General features: G+C 42.2%; 1 protein-coding gene across 6 annotated transcripts in view; it reads right to left on the minus strand.

The window, feature by feature from the left end:
* The window catches only part of dlg5a (discs, large homolog 5a (Drosophila)), a 40,984-nt gene that overhangs the window by 2,781 nt on the left and 16,255 nt on the right, over window positions 1-21,948 (minus strand). For 2 of the 6 annotated variants that reach the window (XM_022201848.2, XM_022201847.2), the window contains exons 8-32: window positions 20,898-21,128; window positions 19,512-19,696; window positions 19,252-19,377; window positions 17,919-18,051; window positions 17,636-17,763; window positions 17,380-17,555; window positions 17,150-17,253; window positions 15,964-16,056; window positions 14,672-15,721; window positions 13,992-14,112; window positions 13,745-13,889; window positions 13,261-13,394; window positions 13,047-13,136; window positions 12,090-12,258; window positions 11,351-11,428; window positions 10,143-10,305; window positions 7,765-7,898; window positions 5,634-5,798; window positions 5,347-5,560; window positions 4,373-4,521; window positions 3,477-3,647; window positions 2,672-2,862; window positions 2,428-2,571; window positions 548-675; window positions 175-284 (exon numbers count right to left, since the gene is read on the minus strand). In XM_022201848.2, coding sequence (XP_022057540.1) covers window positions 175-284; window positions 548-675; window positions 2,428-2,571; window positions 2,672-2,862; window positions 3,477-3,647; window positions 4,373-4,521; window positions 5,347-5,560; window positions 5,634-5,798; window positions 7,765-7,898; window positions 10,143-10,305; window positions 11,351-11,428; window positions 12,090-12,258; window positions 13,047-13,136; window positions 13,261-13,394; window positions 13,745-13,889; window positions 13,992-14,112; window positions 14,672-15,721; window positions 15,964-16,056; window positions 17,150-17,253; window positions 17,380-17,555; window positions 17,636-17,763; window positions 17,919-18,051; window positions 19,252-19,377; window positions 19,512-19,696; window positions 20,898-21,128 — 4,532 coding nt within the window. The remainder of the gene's footprint in view (window positions 1-174; window positions 285-547; window positions 676-2,427; window positions 2,572-2,671; window positions 2,863-3,476; window positions 3,648-4,372; window positions 4,522-5,346; window positions 5,561-5,633; window positions 5,799-7,764; window positions 7,899-10,142; window positions 10,306-11,350; window positions 11,429-12,089; window positions 12,259-13,046; window positions 13,137-13,260; window positions 13,395-13,744; window positions 13,890-13,991; window positions 14,113-14,671; window positions 15,722-15,963; window positions 16,057-17,149; window positions 17,254-17,379; window positions 17,556-17,635; window positions 17,764-17,918; window positions 18,052-19,251; window positions 19,378-19,511; window positions 19,697-20,897; window positions 21,129-21,948) is intronic. The other 4 variants (XM_022201851.2, XM_022201850.2, XM_022201854.2 and 1 more) reach the window with 4 other exon arrangements.

The raw sequence follows: 21,948 nt of genomic DNA on the forward strand, positions 1-21,948 counted from the left end.
GTGTTGCTTTGACAGACGCGCCAAAGGGTTTACGTTGGGATGGAGTGAGAAGTCTACCCTCCTCTGTCCATTCATCAGCCACAAACAGACACACATACAGGGCGAGGACATCCCCATCATCATCATCATCATTATTCTGCTCTAATTTGTGTTATGAAACGAGCTGCGACTTACTTGATCTGCTTGGCATTTTTGTAGCGGATGAACACTACAATTGGATAAATGTGAACGCTGTGGAGCCTTTCGATGGCGTGCGGGGCGATGTCGAGCAAACAGTGACAGCCCTGCATCCAAAAAAAAAAAAAACAAGAAGACTTTCAGAACAAAATTTCTTACATAACTGTAACAGCTATATCAAACCATTTCACAACAATTAACATTTGATTTTACAAGCAGCAATCTTGCTTTTTATTCATCAATATCTGAGACTGAAGGGCTGCAACAGTGATAGCTTATCTTGAGCAAATGTGGAGATTAAAGACCGACAGAAGCCACTTCATCCTTCCTGATAAAATCTGATGGAAAAAGCAAAAGCGCTGACTAATACCTTATCTGTTATTTCCTTGATAGAAGCAACAGTGGTCACATCAAAATGTCCACTCCTGCGCTTGTAATCGATGAAGAGGCAGTCTTTGACGCCTCGCTCGATGGCTTGCTGGGATGCCTTCATCACCTCTGTAGGCATGACAGAAAGAGCGCAAGGGTGAAGAAAACTGGCTGTGGAACAAATGTAACCGGCGAGATTTCAGAGGGTGTATTGTTTCTGAGAATGTATTTTGGTCCAATGTGAGCTTCAAGAATTTAGTTCATGGTAATCCATTAATTCATTGTGAATAATTCTGTGAAACATTTATGTTTGCTGCCATGTAGAGTGTTAACTACGCTTATGCTTTTCCAACTTTAGGTATGATACCAGAAACTCTTCAAGTATGGGTCAGTATATGATTGCAGGACCTTTTGTAACATAGTTGACAGGTATATTCTTGCTCTTTTCAGGCCTAAAATCAACATGGCCGCCTATAACCAAACACTACATGGCATTTTTACAGAAAGATTCTTCTAAAAATGTATATATACACAATTGAAAAGTATTAATAAAGATATTGTGGTAAACCTGTTGACATGCCATAAATCAACACTTGACTCAAACACTATTTTATATTAAATAACTCAGAAAGCCTTGGAGTCTTTCCAGTCTTTTCTTCAGGAGGAAATGACATCATGTGGAGCAGGTCATGTGATCTGGAATTAACACACTTCCTTGAGGTGTTTTTGTAATGGGTAACTTAGTTGAAAATAACTTCTTGGACACAGATACAATTTGTTATTTTCCATATAAAATCTGATATATTGCCAAAAAAGAAATATCTGTCATGATTAACTCAACTTAATAAAATTCACACAACCAAAACAATTTTTTGAATAAGCTCATTTTATTATTGTTTAGCTAATTAGAAGGCGGTTGTTATTAAATTCGGACAGTTAGTTAGTTGACATTTTAGTGATATCCAGTCATTTTTTTATTAATAAGTGATTGTTTCCATAATAAACAATTATGGAATTTGTAAAGACATGATCAAAATGAGCATAAAAAACATACATTTTTTTTATTCTTACTAAAAATGTATTCAAGATATATCCCATGGACTTCAAAAGTTCCTCAATTATATATTGACCCGTAAAGTGATGTTTTTGATTGATGCCTCCTCAGAAGCAAATCTGTTGGTGTTTTTGAAAAGTACGTCGTCTTGAAGAATAACGATCTAAACTTACAACATTTACCAAAACCAGAAACTAACGTTAAACCTAAACATACAAACAAAAAACACTGGGTTTTAACTGCTCCAGGGTTCTTGAACTACTCATCTGTGACATGATGTTCTGTCAGGAAAGCCACTCAAATACAAGTTTAAAATTATGATATGTCATAAAAGTCACTTTATTCTACATGTCTGATTTAAAAGACAGCCAAAAATAAACCTTCTGCTCAAAACGAGATATGTTAAAACTATTAACAAAGAAGACCGTGCTCTGCGGCACGACCAATGACTGAGCTGCCACTAACAGTCACGTGACAAAGCGTCTGAACTGGGCTGAACTGCAGGTTGTGTTTAGACGGAGTAGACAGAGACAAGTATGGAATTCAAAAATTTAAAACATCTTTAGCATGAACAGCCTTTTTTTCAGTACTGGGGGCACTTTGAAAAATGTTAGACATGCAGATTTCATTATTATTTGTACACATGCATGGTCACAACTTAGAATGCTGATGGTAGTCCTTATTTCTTCATAGTCACTCAATGATAACCTCATAAGTATGATCATTCTAATATAAGTGTAATTCTTCTAACAATAGCCAAACAAAGGAATGCATTTTTCATAGAGGTGCGGGACACAACATGTGCTTCATGAAGGTCATGAACTCACCCAGAACACATCTGCAGAACTTCCCAGGAGATTCTTTCACCAGCATCTCCTTGACGGGGTCAGTGAGAGGCCCGAGGATGAGCACCGGTCGGGGAGAGGTGCACTCCACCTTCTGGACCCGCTGGTATGCCAGGCTCACACAGTCTGACAAGAAAAACAAGAACACACGGATCAGTGGTCATGGTGCCATTCTGATGCTTTCTGTTGTTTTTATCCAGAACATCTACACCTTTTTTTTTCTCACCGTCAAAGAAGGGGATGGAATCTGTGCTGATAGTGTCCAGAGCCACCATTTCTTTGCTGTCTTTGGAGCTGCTGCGCTTGTGTTTCTGTTTCCTTCTGAAAAAGGATCTGCGTGCTGCCGCAGACAGAGTCTTACTGGAATCTTCCTTCATTTCTGTCACACTGTGTCTGCGGTAAAACTCTTGGTCCATCCTGCATCAAATGCACACGTATACACAAGCACAAATGTTAAATTCTAGCTCAGAGTTTTCGAATAAAAAAAAAACGCTAATGTGTAATAAGGTTCAGTTATGGGTTCTCAGAACTATTTCACTACAATTCAACCATGTCAGAGAAGGTAAAGCCAGTTGTCGTGATGGAACGAGATGAAGATTGCTTTTCGGATGTACAGAGACAATCTGTTGCACTAAATTTAGCACAAAGGTTTAGGTTCAGCACATATTTCTGTGAGGCAAGGTTGAATGAGCTTAGTAAATAAAACCTTAACTGAATTCAAACTCTACTTAAGGGAAAAAATTACAAAAATGATTGAATTTGATATTGTTTACAATTTAGTGTTACTGTCTACCCCATTTTCAAGCCCAGAATAAAAATCAAAGTGCACGTCTTCAGAGCGACAGTGAGGCGATCACACTGCAACTAAACCAGGACAGTCCACATGGAACTGAACAGAAGTGGCTTCACAATATGGTTCCTGCATTGTAGTAGTGTTGCATAGACTGTTATCACAGCTGTTACAAAGTCTCCACTAGGTCAAAAAAAAACAAAAAACATGAGTATAAGCGTGCATTGCATTCTCCACCCACATGTACTTGCTGGGGATCTGCCCCCTCTGGATCTGCTGTGCGTTCTCATCTAGCTGCCAGGCCATCCAGGTCCCAAAGCTGCCCTTTGGTAAAGACTCATCCACGTACAGGATGTCATCCTTCTTAAAACTGAGGTCCCCCTCGGCCTCCCCCACCCGGTCGTAAAGTGCTCTGGTGGGAGGGAGAGACAAAGATAGATGGGCAGTTATGAAGAGTGGAGCGGAATGAAGGAGCGCGAAGTTGGTAAAGTAAAAGAGGAGGTGAGGTATCAGATGGGGTAGATGTGAAGAGAACAAGATAAAGAATCAGCGAGATAGAGGAAGAGTCAGAAAGGAAGTGTAGAGAGTTTATCTGTCGGCAGTGTAGGCCTCGCTCGCCTCCTTTTGGAGCCTCGTAAGTCATTACCGAGCAGCCTATCTGTGACAGTCAGGCAAGCTGAGTGTATTTACTGCAGATGACATCACAAGCCCACTTGCCTATATGACAAGTGACTGCGGCAGCTGCGGCAACACGCCCCGACAGACTCCCGACAATAAAACGTGACTATTTTAGAGCTTAATTTTCCATTCATCTACGGCGTATTTGTAATGACCTGACAACTAAAATGGATGAGGTGTTGTATCTGGTGTGTAATGAGTGGAGAGATTAGATAACCTAAATATGTGGTGTGATGAGCATCACTGCAGTCACACACTGGATCTGGGACATAATTGGTTAGATGAGAAAGAGTCCAGCTTGTCTAAAGGGGCTCTCTTGTGATGGGTCTATATATAGCAGGATCGAGAGAGATGAGGCTGCTTGGGGAAAAAAAAAAAATAGTGTGGTCCTTTTATAGAGCTAGATTACTTAATTGCAACAATGATCTATTAGTGTAAAAGGTGTTTTTATGCACATACCTAATATAAAAGCCATCTCCTGGAACATCTTTGACCATGCTGAAGTCATCCGGTCGATGTTGCACCTTCAACGTCACCGTCTCTGCAGGCTTCAGCATCTCGACATACACCTCTTCTGCCGTCTTATTCTTCATATTCACCGAGTTGTACTGAAAGAAAAGAGGAGGTGAGAATAAAAACTAACACCAGGAAGCAGGTGAAGTTCACATCAGAGAAAATGAGACAAACTCGGGGTGAGGAGGAGAGAAATTTGAAATCTGTGTTTACACTCATTTGTGAAATAATTCTCTCTGTCTGTGAAGGGTCCACTGGTAAACAGCTACATTTCCTCCAAGCTTTCAGCCGTATTAAAGTGTCGCGGTATTGATTTGTGCCATGTATGAGGGGAGAAAACAAACAAGACGGGAGATTGAAGGGCAGACAGAAGCTGTGCAGCCTCATGACAAAGCTGCATGGCAATTCGGATAGCAGGCTCTTCGTGGCGGAGAGCTAAAGTGGGAGCATGCCAAGAATTGTCTATTATGAGTTTGCGGCGCTCTGGATAAATTACCGAGGTGGAGTGAGAGAGAACGCAGACGATGAGGAGATCAATGAAAAACAATGACAGGCAGGAAGAAAGAAATGCCGGCACCTTCTGGCAGCGTTCGAGTCTGAAGTAACAACAGCGCACAAAGCTTTTAAAAACGTAGGGACTGCAAGCATCAAATCAGAATTTAACTTTGAGATCACCGTTTACAACATCATGTCAATTAACTGAAACTCCAACTTTGAACGCTCCATCTTTCCAGCGACTGATCTGGTTGAATAAAAATACATTACATACTCGAGAAATACTCAAAAAAAAGCATTACGCCGGTTATTTGTGAATTGTTTGCATATTATGTTAAAGTCTTTCCATATATATTGTAAATTTCCAAGATAGGAGGTTGTTTGTGTCGATGCATAAAAGTAAGAAGAGGTACACGAGTCCATACCTCTAAGATGAGGTCCCCAGCAAGAAGTCCATCAGGGCCCCTAGCAGGACTGTCCTCATCCAGACTCTCTATGTAGACGCCTCGTAGGTTTCCTCCACAGAGCGTGACTCCTACCTCCACCCCAGGCCTGCGTACCATCACCAGCCGCGGCTCCCCCACCTTCCTGCTGCCCTCAGACGGCATTCTGGAGCAAGAGTCAGAGATGGAGAGAGAGCTGAAAGTAATAATGCCACACAAGTCTTATTATTCCTAGAAGGAACTTTGATCCTTTCATTAATCGTGTTTACCTGATGAAATTGTGAGGGCTAGTCGTGGGTGTGGTCTGCTTGGAGGATGGAGTGAGTGTGCCCTCGTCCTGTTCGCTGAGTGTATCGATGGTGGAGTGGTTGTCGGGAGTCGCGGCGCCGCTCCCCTGGGGAGTGGACTGAGCGCTGACCGGCTCGAGACGGGAGCTGCAGCGAAAAATAGGACCGTTTTGGCTCCATTGATGAAATGACACGAGGCGCGTGTATAACCTACTTCACAAATGACACCTGAGCACGTCAAAGAGAGTAAATTATTCATAGTTTCTTCAATAATAGTTTAGCTAGAAAGTAACACAGGGAGCTGTCCGTTATAGGAAAGGCAAAATCCACACATGTCGATAATGTTAAGTGTGTTAGGAACGGGCAGATAAAAGATCACAGAAAAATCTGAGCGTAATACAAGGTAGAGTGCATTAAACTAGTTTAAAATAAAGAAAGAGTGCAACAGATGAGCAATATAGTCAGTCAACAAAGAGTATATTAGATCTCTTTAAAAAAAAAAAAAACACCTAAAAACAGTTGGGTATGAGTCTAGATTTGAAATTGTCTACAGTTGGAGGACTTTGATGTCATTAGGGAAAGGATTTCACAACTGAGGAGCTGTGTTTCGCTCCGACAGTAGATATTACCAACAAATTCCCCCCCAGTGATCTGAGACGTCTAGCAGGTGTGTATCGCTGGAGCATATCTGAGATGCATTCTGGTTCTGTCCCATTCAGTGATTTATAGACAAGCAGAGGTGCTTTGAAGTCAATTCTGTGACTCCAAGGAAGAAATTAAGTATTAAGTAAGGAGCTGACTGAAGGAAAACCTATGATGATGAAACCTGTGATGAGATATCTTATTGTTTTGAATGATTTGTCCATGTGGAAGTGTACAAAGCTTGAATAATAAAGATCAACTACAACAGTGTCAAAGAATGCAATGAGGTTCAAAACATAAGGACTGATATCTGGCCTTTACCGGTATGTTATGTAAATTAACATCTCAATGAGAGCCGGTTCAGGTGCCTGACTGAAAGCCATCAATATACTGATTTGACAGTAAGAAGATAGTTCATTGATTTATAACTATGCAACTACCTGTGATTTTGCCAAAAAAGTGGCAGTTGTGATGTTTTTCTTTGCAGGGTGGAAGCCTCTAGATAATTCTTTTTGAGTAGGGGCTTTAAACCTTCTCAGGAAATGTGCCAGACAGCAGCGATTTATTTACAATGTTAAGTACGTCTGTTGCCATGAGCTGAAAAGCAGATTTAAAGCTGGTAGCCAAAGAATCTAAGCAGCAAGTGGAAGAGTTGAGATTCAGTAGTGGGGGTTTTTTCCCCCCAGAGTTTCATTTTTGATTGAACTAAATTCTAAATTCATTGAGGAGGTTAAGATTAGAATCAGGAGATCTGTGCATTGCATGACAGGAGCTGCTTTAGCTGCTGCAGAAAACAGTCAACATTTTGTGTTTTATATCTGAAGTCTTGTCTTGCAATTTATCCTCGGAACCAAAACAAGGACTAAAAAAGTTCAAATCCAGACAAAAACATTCTTACATCGAGGACAGTGTTTGCCGGCCAAGTCCATTCATTGTATTTCTGACTGAGTCACACTGTTTGGCACTTCCTGTGTGTTCTTAGTGTGAGAAATGAGTGGAAGATGACAACAATAAATTCCAGTGGGGAAACAGTGAAGCTTTAACGCAGTACGAGGCAATTAGATTTTACTACTAGGAAGTAGAAGATAACTGAAGTTTTAGAAATATATCTGCAGATATAAAAAGAAATGTATTATTTTTATATATTTCATAGAGTAGTATTAGTCAGACTTCCACCTCCAAACTGAAAATATGAAAAGATGAATAGATACACGGTTAATTACATTTTTCCACTTAGCATCTGGCCGACCAACTGCTGTTTCAGAGACTCCTTCATTTACATTTAGCCAGAAAAGTGCAAGTCAATGAAAATCCTCCGGGATCTCTGCCAAAAAAGCATTTAAAATGCACCGGTCACTTTTTAACATTTAGGAGAATTGATTCAGGAAACAGCCAAGCAGCACACCAGGGATTCAGAGAGAAAAAACTAACCTCACACTGGCAAACAATTCTCTAACAAACATTGCTTTACCTGGAGCGCGAGTGGTTGCCCAGCTGGTACATGTGTGGGTTGTACTGGGCCATAATGGTGATGGTGTCACACTGCTGGCCGATGATGAGGCGAGCTTGCTGCTCCGTAGCGTTCCGCAAGTTGATACCATTATACTGATAAAGGAAGAAAAGTGTGATTAGGGAGACAATTTTAGGAAAGATGATGTTATTAAAAGCACAGGGAGATAGGAGCACAGCATGTGGCCGGTCTACTAAAGGCTTTAAATCATTAGTAGTACTTGGTGGAGAAGATACTCATAAGAGTTGAGAGGGGATTAGCTTCACACCAATTTTCCTAATCTTAAAGAAATGAAAAAAAAACCTGTGTATATTCAATGTTCTCTAAAAAAAACAAAAAACAACAACAACAATCAGTCATTATTTGTCTTGAATCATCTGTGGTCTTCATAACTAACAAGTACTGACTTTGTGCATGCATAGTTTTGGTTATGTAAAGTCTCTGATGTACACTACCAGTCAAAAGTTTACAACAATCTAATTAATTCAAGTAGTTCAAGTCTAATGAATAGCTTGAAATGGTACAAAGGTAAGAGGTGAAGGGTCCGTGTACGTCGCCGTCATTCTATTTTCGATTTGGAGTCAAAACACCAAAAACGGATAACGGCCGTTTCCCGTTTTTCATTTTCAAAATAAAAATCAGAAAACAGAAAACCAATTTTCCGATTTTCTTTTTTTCAATAAAAACGGATATCAAAGAACAAATTAGAAGTTAAATTTCATTTTTTGATATCCGTTTTTTAACTACACTTTTGCAAGACAAACATCAGAAAACAGAATATTGACAGGGTCCGTGCCAGAGGTTAATAAATGATAAGGTTACCCAAAACAGAAAAATAATGTACATTTCAGAATAATACAAAAAGGCCTTTTTCAGGGAACAAGAAATGGGTTAACAACTCAAAGCTGTACTGTAGCAATGGAGAGTGATCAAGTCTTGAAAGTTGGTGCTACAAAAGTCTAAAGGTGTCCCGAGTTTTCCTGACTACTTACAACCCCCTCTGTCTGTAAAAAAGTGGTGTTAAAACACACTGTGACACTATACCCTCCAGAGCGTTATTTGAACAGTATTGTACTGCAAAAGTAGCGTGTCGCTATAAAAATGGCGAGGAGAAGGCATTTAACAATAGAAGACAGACAGACCATCATAACACTTAAAAAGGTAGGTCTTTCCTACAGAGAAATTGCAAAGAAAGTCAAAGTGTCTGTGAGTACAGCCTTCTTCACCGTTAAAAGGAAGTCTGAAACTGGGCACACTCTGACAGGAAGAGGTCTGGAAGACACACAGCCTCAACAGAATCAGAAGACGTTTCTGACAGTCAGCAGCTTGGTGATAGGTGGCTCACAGGACAACAGCTTCAAGCACAGCTCAATACTGGCCGTAGTAAGAAGTCTCAGTTTCAACTGTGAAGAGAAGGCTTGGAGTTGCAAGTTTGACAGATCGAGTTGCAGCAAGAAAGCCATTGCAAAAACGTCAGAATAAGAAAAAGAGGCTTGCCCATGAAACACCATCAATGGATTGCTGAAGACTGGAAGAAAGTATTATGGACTGATGAATCAAAATTTGAAATCTTTGGTTCATCACACAGGATTATTGTATGCCGTTGAGTAGGTGAAAGAATGTTTCCTCAGTGTGTGACATCAACTGTCAAACATGGAGGAGGAAGTGTGATGGTCTGGGGCTGTTTTGCTGGATCTAGGGTCGGTGACTTGTACAGAGTGAGAGGAACCCTGAGCTAAAAACACAGCATTCTGCAGTGCCATGCAGTTCCCTCTGGGGTTCATCCTACAGCAAGACAATGACCCAAATTCTAACTCCAATCTATGCCAGAACTAGCTCAGGAAAAAAGAACAAGATGGTTAGCTTGAAAACATGGAGTGGCAGCACAGTCTCCAGACTTAAACCGCAACTAAGTTTCTGCAAACGTTTGCTGATATTCTGTGAAATAAAAGGTCCCTAGTCTGTATTTTTCTATTAACTACTCAAAGTGTATCATCCAAAGTACAGTTGACACACACTTGATGCGACTTTGCAACTAATTTTTAGCTTGCAGAGTTAATGTCTTTAATATATCATTTCAGTGGATACATTTGAGTAAGTATTAAAATACTTGGAACTATGACAACACTAATGAATACAGTCCTCCAGAAAGTGAAGCCATACAGAATAAATGTATGGTAGTCAGCAAAAAGACTGAGCCTTTGAAGGAAGCATATATTAGTGGTATCGTATTAGTCTGCTTCTATATTGCTCTGCTCCCTTACGGGCATCTGACAGTGTATTCTTTGTTATTCTGCTTGAAGCTATAACCTTTTCAACATACAGTAAGCTGTTCATACCTCCAGTAATTGGTCTCCGTACTCCAGTCCTGCCTGGTGGGCGATGCTACCTCCAGTGACTTTGGAGACAAAGATTCCTCCGTTCTCCCCACTGACTATGGAGATGCCCAGAGGCTCGGCACCTTTGTGCACAATGACATTGCGGGGTTCCTCCAAGTAAGGTCTGGTGGGAAGGAAGACATTTGTGTAAGAATGAATGGCATCACAAAAAAAGCAGCTGCAGGACACCACAAAGGAGTGGAAAGAGAGGGTAAAAGGTGGTTTGACATTTTCACGGCTGGGCAGACCAATTTATTTACAGCTCTGGGGAGTTAAAGCTTACCAAGGCTTTCGCTGGTGTTATACAAAATCATATAAAGTTCAAATTATAGAATTTCAATGGCAAGCCTAAGTTGCGTTAAAGAATGTTAGAAACTGAGTGTAAATATCCCCCCAGGCCTGTAATGGATCATCTCTCCAGAGGGTCACTTTATGCTAGGTTTACGGAAAAAAAGGGGACCGTTTGGAGCACAGACACACTGTGTGCTACAGTGAATGCACGAGCAAATGAATCCTTCCACATGAAGGAGATTTGCATGAACTTTGCTGGTCTTCTAAACAAGGTGGCTTTGGACATGGCGTACAACTTCATGAAGGCAGATAAGAGGGAATGGGTTAGCAGCCAGAGACTGGGATAAACAGAGTGCTGGTGTACAAACAAGACCATGACCCAGAAGCTTGAGGCTGAATAATAATACCATTGCATAACATACATACTACAGACTATAGAGTGACTTGGCTTAAGGCCAAAATGCACACATGCATATTGACCATGTCGTCATCAAAGAGCATGAAGGCTACATGCACTGTCTGAGACCGAAGCGGGTTTTCCGACATGGAGGGAGACGTGTGCAGGCACATAAACAACACTGAATCTTTAAAGTCCACCAAGCGTAGCTAATGAAGCTTTTATGGTTTGTTTCCTAAGGCACAAATCATACTGTTGCATGCAAAGAACTAGCCATCTCAAAATAAGACCGCTAACTTGCGGTGGGTGAAAAACATACAAAACCTCCTTTAGCATTCCATACAGTGCATGTAAGCTGCAAAAGACTATTCTGCTCCTCCATTTCATCTCCTCGACTGCACTAGAACATGTGGACAACGTGAACTTGGGGGGAAAAAGTGGGGGCATTCCCTTGTTTGTAGCACTTTGAGGGAGAACAAACCTGAGGCTCCTGAGAGAGGAGAACCTCGGCCTTGCAGCCAGAGGAATCCTTAGAAAAGAGCGATTACGGTAAAGAGATCTGGAAATGGAAGGTTGCAGAGAGGCGGGAAGGAGATAAAGAGGAGAATGGAGGACAGATATCATACAGAGACAGTAACAGTCAAAAAGCTGAGAGGTGTCTGCAATACAATATGAGGCAGGGATGTTGGAGGAAAGACTGAAATTCCAGCAAACTGGTAAATGACTGCTTCTGTGGAAACACCAAGAGGCTTCCATAAAATTATCAACAGCTTTAATAGGATTTCAATCTGAATTTCAATGAGGGATTGCACAACTCTGACCATGATAGACCTGTTGCCTGGCAACGTCTTTTGAAATAGTCAAGGAAGATCCATGAGGGAAGTCGTAGGCCATATTGTAACGGTTTCTGAAATGATCCTTATAATCATACTACACTTACTCATCCAACATTTTTAATCATTCGTATAGGCATTTTATCAGTATTTTTAAGGCTCCACTGACGAACGAGACTATAAACAGGTCCCTGCTAGGAAGCTTCCCATTTGCCAGAGATAATTTCTGAAGAACCAGATTAGGAAAAACGAATGTGAACGAGCTCATATGCAGCGCTGAGGAGCATCACAGCAGTGCAGACATGTGATGCAGCTGGTCACAGACGGTTAGTTTCTGCCACGCTACTTTTTAACATTTAAATCCGTCAGCACTCCTTTCTGTCATACCTGTCTTTCCTGCGCTCCCCTATTGGCACAGGGCTGACTGAGATTCGAGGTAAAGTGGAAATGGAGCCTTGCGACTGGCTGCTGGCAAACGAAGAAGTCTCCAGATTGAGTGGCGATTGTGGAGGTGTGATGAGACTGGGACTGCTACACTCGGAGTGTGAGAGGGAGCCTGGATTTAGGGAAATAGTAGTAGAAAGGGACAGAGCGAGAGTGAGTAATTTAAGATGACATTTAAATCTCACATGAAGATACACTTGCAGAGTATATAACTGCATACTGAAGTCTGATTACAAACATAGCGTCACGCCATTTTGTGATATGTAGATATTTTTAATCAAGGACATTAAATCAGTTATATCAGTTATTCCACATGCACAAACAGCCTCAAATTTCATTTTTGACAAAACTTTACTTTCTAAGCTTCCTGCATGTAGTTTCTATATCTGCAAATAAGGTTTAGTGGCTTTAGAAGCTTAGAAGCGCACATTAATGTAAGGAAAAAAAACAACGATGGATATTTGGGTTATCAGATCTTGAAGCGCTTGGACACTATTTACACCTGGACATGTTATTTTGCTGTCAGAACACAATCTGACTAGTTACGCACATCAACACCTTGTGCAGATGAGATAAAAGGTGTGATAATTCGGTAGTAACGCTTACACTAATGATCCAAACTGGGAAAGTGCTTAAAAGACCTCCACATCTGAGGATAAAATTGAAGGCGGTGCCTGCTTTCTTTCTGCCTGTGATGTTCAATTTAAAATTTAATAAAAACATTGATCTTGCAACACGGCATGCTCAATAACGTTAAACCAAACATTAGAAACAGCAAAAAGAACGAAAAAAACGAGCTAGATATACTGCCTCGAAACATGATCTAAGGGGGCTTTAATACTCATGTTTTAATACTCGTCTGGCGAGTGGGAAGAGTGTTTTTACTAGTGAGCACTATACCTCTGTCTGATCCCAGCATGGAGCGGGGGTAGCGGGGAGTGGAGGGGATTTTGATCCTTTCTGTGCGGTACTGAACATTATTGGAAGAACCTGGAAAGACAATGAGATACAGGAACGAATGAATGCCGCGCCATAATATCCAAAACGAGAGAGGAATGTAGAGTCTGTGACCTTTGTGCATATGTGTGCGTGCATGAGTGCAAGTCAGACTGACCGAGCCGGGCACTGGAGGGCAGTGAGTTTGTACCGTGTGAAGCTCTGCTGCTGCGTGACGATGAGGATTCAGAGTAGTCGCCCGTGCGCTTCTGCTGGCTCAAGTCCAGGCTCAATCGACCCTGGTGTTGTGGGCTGCGCAGACCAAAAAAAAAAGAAAGAAATAAAAAAAAAAGCCTTATGAAACTGCTATAATTATGAGTGCACTGCTTATACAATAATTTGAATATACTTTCAGAGATCCGACTTAATTATATTGATGGGCTGAGCTAAATTGCAACAGCACAATATTAAGGCAAAGCAACAGTGGGAAATTTAATTTAATTATGTGAATTTGCCTTTGGGAAACTGGCTAATTTCAAATCATTACTCATCATAACAGGCCCCTTTTAAAAAGACTGAAGTGCCAATGAAAGAAGCCTGGATGGAAGATGTCGGTTCTAAAACGGGGGTCAAGGAGACGGTGAGTGTGAAAAGGCGGTAACCTGGTGTGGGTGTGCTGGTGACATATCTGGGATGCGACAGATGGACAGTTGCTGGTATGAACGCGGTGGCTGCGCACAGTGTACACTGGATTCCTCATCACGGCCGTCACAGCGGGACAAGGAGACAGTCCCCGGTGGGCTGAATCTGACGAGGCACAGACACACCATCATGTTAGAAATGAGAGGAGGAGATCTGATGATTATGCTGAGAGCATGTATGGGTTTATGTAACATTTCAGAAACTCACTAGGAGGTAGGGTGCCATTGTAGACTGTGGGGACAAAGCCGACGCTGTGTCTATGAGAGCGGCTGGGGGAGGAACGCAGCATGTCCCTGGGCTCTGGTGAATGCTCATCATTAGAGTAGCTCTGTGATGAATGACAGAAACAAACGGTTACAATCTTCCCTGCAGGGTAGCAAAATAATATTATGTCTAGAGAGAAAGTCTCTACCCTTTGCTGGAGGACCCAAATGAGAAAAATGACAACACAAACATCTCACAACAGTGAAATGGACATTTATTCCCAGCGCCTTCTCCCGTTGCCTTCAGGGCCTGCAGAGATAGCTGGGCATGGCTGTATGAGCCACAGGCACTGACTCAGCTGCTGGGCTGGGTGGCTGTACCAGTGCTGAGGCATCAATCACTCAGACACTCTGGCTAAGAGGCAAGTCCCAGAGGCTTAACTCAGACGGGCTGTAAATTCTATCACAAAATGGATGCTTTGGCCCACTGGGACGATTTGAAATGTCCCAATTACAATTTCTCTCACATGCATCATGTTCTCTTTAATAGAAAAACTTCTAATCAAATCTACTTTGGACTGATGCAGGCAGCAAGCAGGGGACTATCTGGGAGGGGGTACTTGAAAATGAAAATCCAACACATGAAGACTCTAGATCCATCTTTGACGTCTTAAATGGACTCACTTGGAAGGTGGGAAGAGTGATGGTCTGAGGAGTCATCCTACGTCGCAGGGCGGGGGCAGATTTTGGGCGTGGCCTCTTTACCTCCGGCTCCTCCCCTCTGGTACGGCCAATGTCCTCATCACATGACTTCCTTGAGGTAAGAACCTTGCCGTCCAGGAAATAGTGGTTTCCGTTGCGGTCTCTTTCTCGCTCACTCCTCTCCCTGCTCTCTCCTGCTGCCATAGAGATGGCAGCCTCTCCCTTGCCGTCTGAGGTGATGGTGCAGTCAGAGGCAGAGCTGCTTTGATGTTTATGTTTGAATTTAAAGGAGTCACTGCGTGTGGGTGGAGTTGGAGGGGTTGGAGTAGGGGTGGATGAGGAGGAGAGGGACTCTGTCTTTGAAGGCTGCGGGGAATGAGAGGCTGCAGCGGCGGCCACCGCTGCGATCTGATTGGCTGCCATATACTCCATCTTCGAGGAAGGTGTTTCAGGGCGTTTGAAAGTGTCTGGGTCGAAAATGGACTTTCTCTGCTTGGGTGATTTATAGATGGAGAGTTGGGTGGCAGCTGTGACCGGACTGGTGTTATCTGACGCAACTGACATACCTCCCACCATCATCTTGGGCCACGTGCCCCCACTGTGCTTCTTCTCCAGGGTTGTTTCCATTGTGATGCAGTCTGAGGGAGAAACAGGTTCAAAGGGCAAAGAGGAAGGCGCCTTAGTGTACGGACAACACTCTTGGAAAGCACTGGGTCCATAGCGGCCTGTTCCCAAGTCTGAGGCTGGCCGGAGGCTAGTGGCATGGAGGGAACCTGTTGAGAACGGCTTGCTGATGTCACCATACACCTCCTCAGATTCCCCCCTGACCTTCCTCCTCTCCCCAGATATACTACTTGTGCTAGCGCTTCCAGCATCGGGACAGAAGATGTCAGTCTGCGTTGAACTGTTGTGTTTGAGGTTGCGGCTGTTTCGGGAGTGGATCTCTGACAGGTGGATGCGTCCATTGGACTTCTCTGACGACTCTCGCAGACTCTCAAAGATGTTCTGGCCTGACGTGCTGTGAGGGAAAAACTGTGGGGAAAACAGATGAAGAGAATTAGCCACACCAGATGAACATACAGCATCCTGTTTTTTAAAATCATACATTTGCAAATAAAATAGTAATAAGATCACTTAGCTTACATAAACCACACAGGTAAAGCTGCAAAACTGCTATGTAGGCCATGCAGAAGTAGAAAGAAAGTTTTTGAAAGATTTTCAGCGTGAAAAGGAGCAGAAGAGGAGCTCAGAAAGTGAGATGAGTACTGGCCCACCTTCATGAGAGAGAGGCTGAGAGAGTCCCTGCAGCTCCTCAGCAGAGCCTCACACTCTGTCACAGACTTGTTATCCAGAGCAATTCCATTTATCTGGGGAGTAGAGGAAAGACATTAGAAATAAGGACAGGTCCTTCAACATAAAAGCAGCGCACGTTAGTCTTTTTTGATCGTACTCTGACAAGTGTTTGTGTGTCTTGGGCGTCACTACTGTTAAAATGGATGCACATTTACAAGCACATACAGGTGACACATCTCCTGAACATGAGAGCGCCTGGGGCATTGAGACGTGTCTCGCGCTGGTGCGGTGGGGAAACCACAAGAAATCTAGGCCAGCACATTTCAGTCTCAAGAACTCTCACACTGCAATCCGCACATTTCCATCACAATAGGTTGACTTGAGAGGAATCTTTTTTTTTTTTTTAAAATGGTTGGAGATAATAAAGAGCAAAGTGGGTAATATATTATGGCTGAGATTTAACATTAAGTAAGTTTGAGAAATAACTTTCTGCTTTAACCTAGAGTAAGTCTGATATATTTATCAAGCAGGGAAAAGAAATGAGAGTTAAGCATTTAATAAGCCATATATAATCTGTCACAAAAATGTGATTACTAGGCAGAAGGGTGAGATAAAATATGACACACTTACTTAAGATCCTCTAATGCATTCTATGTACTTATTATCACTAACTGTTTGCAGCAAAGCTACCGTTTGGTGGCATGGAGGAGGCTGCTGTGCTGCTAAAGAGATCTCCATCTTCTCTAGGATTTAAAGGTAATTCACAGGTTTCATGCTTAAGTTTAAACTAACAGGGGAATTAAGATTTCTCCTGCTACTGGCAGATTAGCATTAAAGACAAGGTCACTTCTTCACCTTAAAAAAAAAAAACATGGAGATTCATAATTCCATATCTGAGTGTGAGTATACTGCAGCTCTGTGTCCGGAGACAGCTGCACTTAGCCCTCTAGAGCTCCAGGTTTTTAAGGATTTAATCAAAAGGAGTAGACTTCCTCCTTCCACGTCACATACTCAACCAAATCCCACCTTATCTGGGTTTGGAGTGCGGATACCGGAATGGATCAAGGTCTGGATTAGAAAGTAGAGGGAGCCTGCGTGAGCTGCGATGTGGAGGGAGGGAGTATTAAAAAAAATAGAGAAATTTTATAGAAGCTGGCAATAACTCACAGCAATCAGTCTGTCTCCAACTGTGAGAGAACCCTCCCTGGCTGCCGGACTTCCCTGGACGACGGCAGTGACAAACACTCCGTTTTCCAGACCGATGCCACTGTCTGAGATACAGACGAGAAGATGGGGTGATAAATCAGAAAATAACAGAGAGGCCTAAACAGTGACAATGCATAGCAATGACTAAAAGACAAATATTTAAATCCATTTACAAGCAAGGTAAGTGATACCTTTGTGTCCCACGAGGTTGATGTGAACAGGGGTGACCAGCCTTCCTCCCAGAGACTTCCTTCTTCGTACCACCATGTTGATCAATCCTCCACCGTTAAGGACAGCCTTCACCACCTGCTTCCTGTCCTTGTTGGTTAAGTCGATGTCATTAATCTTCAACAACCAATCATTCACTCTGGAAACATCAGAAGAAGGAATGGTGAGGAATCTAATGCATTTTGGTGCACGGACGTAGCATCCTGAAGCAGCTCATACCTTAACCTTCCATCTGCGATACTTCCTTTGTCCACCCTTGTAACAAATATTCCACAATCTCCTGGTAAATATGGATCATTTACCCCTTCAGCAATATCAAACCCAAGTGCCTTCAAATCCATGTCATCCTGTAACAGCAAGAATGTAAATGTCAGTCAAGTCATTTTGGAAATCTTATTTCAATACCATCATGTACTGGCAGCCCTTTGAGCTCCACTGGGTCTCAGGAGAGCAGCATGTCAGCGAATCACTCTCGGTAATAAGAGCTGAGCACTGCTCTTACCCTGTCTTTCTCAAACTCCACCACCTCCGTCTCCCACTCCAAGGAGTCTGTGTCGATGGCGGAGTCGTGAGAGCTATGGGCCATTAGCTGACAGAACCGGGCCTCCTTCTCCAGCTGGCTCTCCATCTTCTCCCTTAACAAAGGAAGACATGACACACAGAGTCAAAGGCCAGACACTGTAGGACAGATGACCAGAGACAGCGGACAGGCAGAATCGCACACATCCAGTCTGTAGACTGGAAAAGCTTTTTCAAACCAAAGTCAAACTTTTCTTCTGTTTATACTAAAATTACTGTTTATATCATTATGGTTGGAGAAAACAGGCAGGATTAGGAAGGATTTGCATTTACAGGCCAAAAGGTGAATTTATAAAAAGAACACATTTTAACCGTCTTCTAATATGGAATTTGGCTCTAAGCTTGGTACAAAACATTTCTGGTGCCCTTTCTCATACTCCAACACTTTCCATTTTGGGGTTTAGGGAATCAAATTTATATTTACTCAGAAGAAAACTAAAAGTAGATTGCACACAATGCCCCTGTGTCAGTAAGATATATGGTGTCCTAGTGAGGCATGCCCAGAAGGTAGCTGTGACATTAAAACCTCAATTGTACATTGTTCTTTAAAGAGGATAGAGGATAAAATGTCACAGAGTCACGGTATAATGCATATAGGGTAGATAATAGATTTCAAAACTTTATAGTGGGCAGAGAAACTGGTTCAGACTATGATTGGAGACATGCATCATAAAACCAAACCGACTATAGTTAGATAATGTTAGGTTCAAGTTAAAATAAGGAAACACAGAGCTCACTGTCCCTGAGAATCCATCCCGCGGCCTTGAAATCTAACTCAAACCCTCCATACATTGTATTAACTCAAAAATGGTTGTCATATACATTTCAGCCAGCAGAGGGAGCTTTTACATACAATTTCAACGCATTCTTATGCAGTGTGTTAGACACAGTGAGAGAGAAAATGTGTATGTGTGCTCAAAACACTGACGCTTTCCGGGATTACACTTTAATCTGGGCGTTTGGAAATGCTGCCAGGAAAACAACGGAGCTAAATGATGCCTCTAAAGGCAAAGGATCACAGCTTATGTCCTGCCACACACTGAGTGCAAATGCTTACAAACACAGTAGAACACTAAAGGCCGGCTGAGTAGAGGCAATTTTGTTCTGCAGTTGTTCAAATGCAGTAGAATTTTTCATGGATTGTTAATGAGTCTTTTTTTGGGTATTTTGCCTTCATAAATTAACCAATTGGCCATCGGGCAGCACACTTATATAAGCTTTTCCTATAATATCTGAAAACATCAGCGAAGACTCACTTTAGTTCTTTGAGCTCTCGCAATGTATCGTTCTTCTGTTTCCTCATATCGTCTAAATTACGCAGGGCGTCGGCCAGATCGCTGACCGCCCGGTCTCTTTCTCGCCGCAGGTTATCGCACAGAGTCCTGAGGAAGGAGAGAACAGAGATGGAGAGATAACATGAGAACAAATGCTGGGGTGTATTGTTAATACTCCCAGGATTTACAGAATTGTACGCAACTCTATCGAGAGTCTTTACTAAACCCATCCACAGACTGACCTTATGCTCTCCCTCTCAGCCACTATTTTGTCCCTCTCTTGGAAGGCCCAGTCCCTTCGACATTTGGCCACCTCAGCCTCCTGTGTGGCCTCCTTCAGTTCCTGGGACATGGCCTCATACTGTTTCCTCAGCATCTCAATCTCCTTGTTGGCTCGTTCCATGTCCAGGGTGGCGGAGTCTTGTTTCTAAGAACATTGAGCGTATATCAGCAAGACTAATTAAAAAAACACATCATGCTGCATTTCAGTTTGTTGTAATATCCTACATTTTACAGTGTTTGTGGGGGGAAAAAAGACTTAACTGAAACACTAAGGGCAGAAAATGTATACAGATGTGTGACTTTCAAACTAACAAAAGCAAATTTTTAAGGTCTTTAACGATCATGTATACCTGACCTATAAACGGACTGCTAACAGAGCAATTTAAAGAGACAACAGAGGTGATTTTGAATCCACTTTTGTCTTTATACTGCCAAATCTAAGACTTGTTATGCATGGATATAGTACGAGAGCTGGATACAGAGCTGCCACTCAGCCTTGATACATTTTTTTGAGTGGCCAATGGAAGAATCAGAAAGTATAAAAACAACTGAACATCAACACAAACCTATCTGTTTTGTCAGATTGTCTGTAGCTGTTCTTGTTTTTAAACCCATAGAGATTTTGTATGTGTAAAAGCTTCACAGAGATTTAAAAGGTGAGTTATATTTGAGTGATGTCATCCCAGTGGAAAGTCCACGGGCCAAGTGGGAACACGTAGGCAGGGCCAGAGGGGGAAACACTAAAGTGAATGTGCAGTGGGTCACACAATGAGAGAGCAAACCTGGAATCTTCTATTTTTACATCATGCGCCCGGCAATTTTCATTCAAGTGAGATCCCACCACTTTTGAGCCGGGTGTTCAGTTTTTCCTGATACATTCAAGGAGTTACATCAAGAAGTAGAAGGATTGCGATCCAAATTCAAAAAGCGTTGCTGCTTACTGAGGTGAACATTGAGAGTGATAAACTGGGATGCTGTGGTACGATCACAAGTTGACTGTGTGGTGACAAATGCTTCTGCCTCACCAATATGCGTTCCTAATCTCCATGTTCAGAATGATTGTGTGAGTCAATTCCCTAACTAAATAAATGACTGAAGCGGTCACTATCTATTCAGACAACTTACGCTTTCATATTGATAACATCAGCAGCTCTAGATGCACTCATATCATGATATTCTCTTTGCTTAGCACAAGATGTATGAGTTGAGGAATAAGCCTAGTGAGTGCATGGCTAACCTAGTTAGGAATTTGATTCACAGGCTATGAGACAGGCAAACGAGTACATCATAGTAAAGACGTCAGCAGATGCTTGGAGGGATTTTATGAAGGAGCAGAGCGTAGTTACTTGTCTGGCCTGATAGTACTCTCGGAGCAGCTGATCCCTTTGAATGATGGCCTCTGTCCTCTCCTTGCGGGCCACGTCCCTCTCCTCTCGGACCGTCTCGATGTCCTTGCAGGCCTGGCTCAGCTCCTTCTGGGCCTCGGCTTTGTCCTTCACCTCGTGGCAGTACTTCTCTAGCAGTTCATTCCTCTCACAGATGGCCCTGTCACGGTCCACCAGCGACGAGTTCAACTCCTGTCCCAGAACAAAGGCAGGCACAATGGAACGAGGGCATCTCAACACTGAGTCATTAATGTTAGGTAAAAGAAAAAACATTTGCAGAGTGATCCAATACTAGCTACAAATGTATTCTGTCTGTCAACCAGAGGGCTCAGAAATATTCTTCAAAAAGGAGGCTGAACTGTTTTGGTGCTGTGTATTGAGTGAAAATGCCCTTTGATCCACTGACAGAGTGGACAAGTTACAAGTGGATGCTCGGTCCAAGTCATGAACAGACTCACCAACAAATCATTAAGTTTATAATATATTCTCACAGAGGATATCATTCAAACTGAAGCAGATTTAGAGGTTTTGGAAGACATTGTGAAAATACAGCTGAATCATCAGTCTGACAGTCTAAGATTCAATTAAAATGTCTTTATATGACAAATATAACATGCCATCCAAAGACATTTTACACAGAAAGATCAAGACTTTCATAGTATTATGGGGTGAAACCCAACAATTCCTCTTTGATCAAGTTCCTGGTGGCAGCTTGAAGGAAAATCTCCTTTTTGATGAGCAACACCAGAAACATTTTTTGAAAAGTAATTATTGCTTTAATGATGTTTTAGGAAATATGTGAGCGCTCTTTATTTCAAACAGCTAGATGTGAACTTTTATTATTATCATTCTCATGTATCTAAATCATGTTGCGGGAGATCGGTTAGCTTAGCTTAGTACAAAGACTACAAACACTGTGAAAAAACTATTCTGGCTTTAGCTAACAAAGTCCAACAAGGAGCAGTTGTGAAGTCCACTAGCATATGTTGTTTTTGTACGGGTTTGAAAACGA

This window comes from Acanthochromis polyacanthus, chromosome 15, assembly GCF_021347895.1.
Source record: "Acanthochromis polyacanthus isolate Apoly-LR-REF ecotype Palm Island chromosome 15, KAUST_Apoly_ChrSc, whole genome shotgun sequence".
NCBI classification, from domain to species: domain Eukaryota; kingdom Metazoa; phylum Chordata; class Actinopteri; family Pomacentridae; genus Acanthochromis; species Acanthochromis polyacanthus.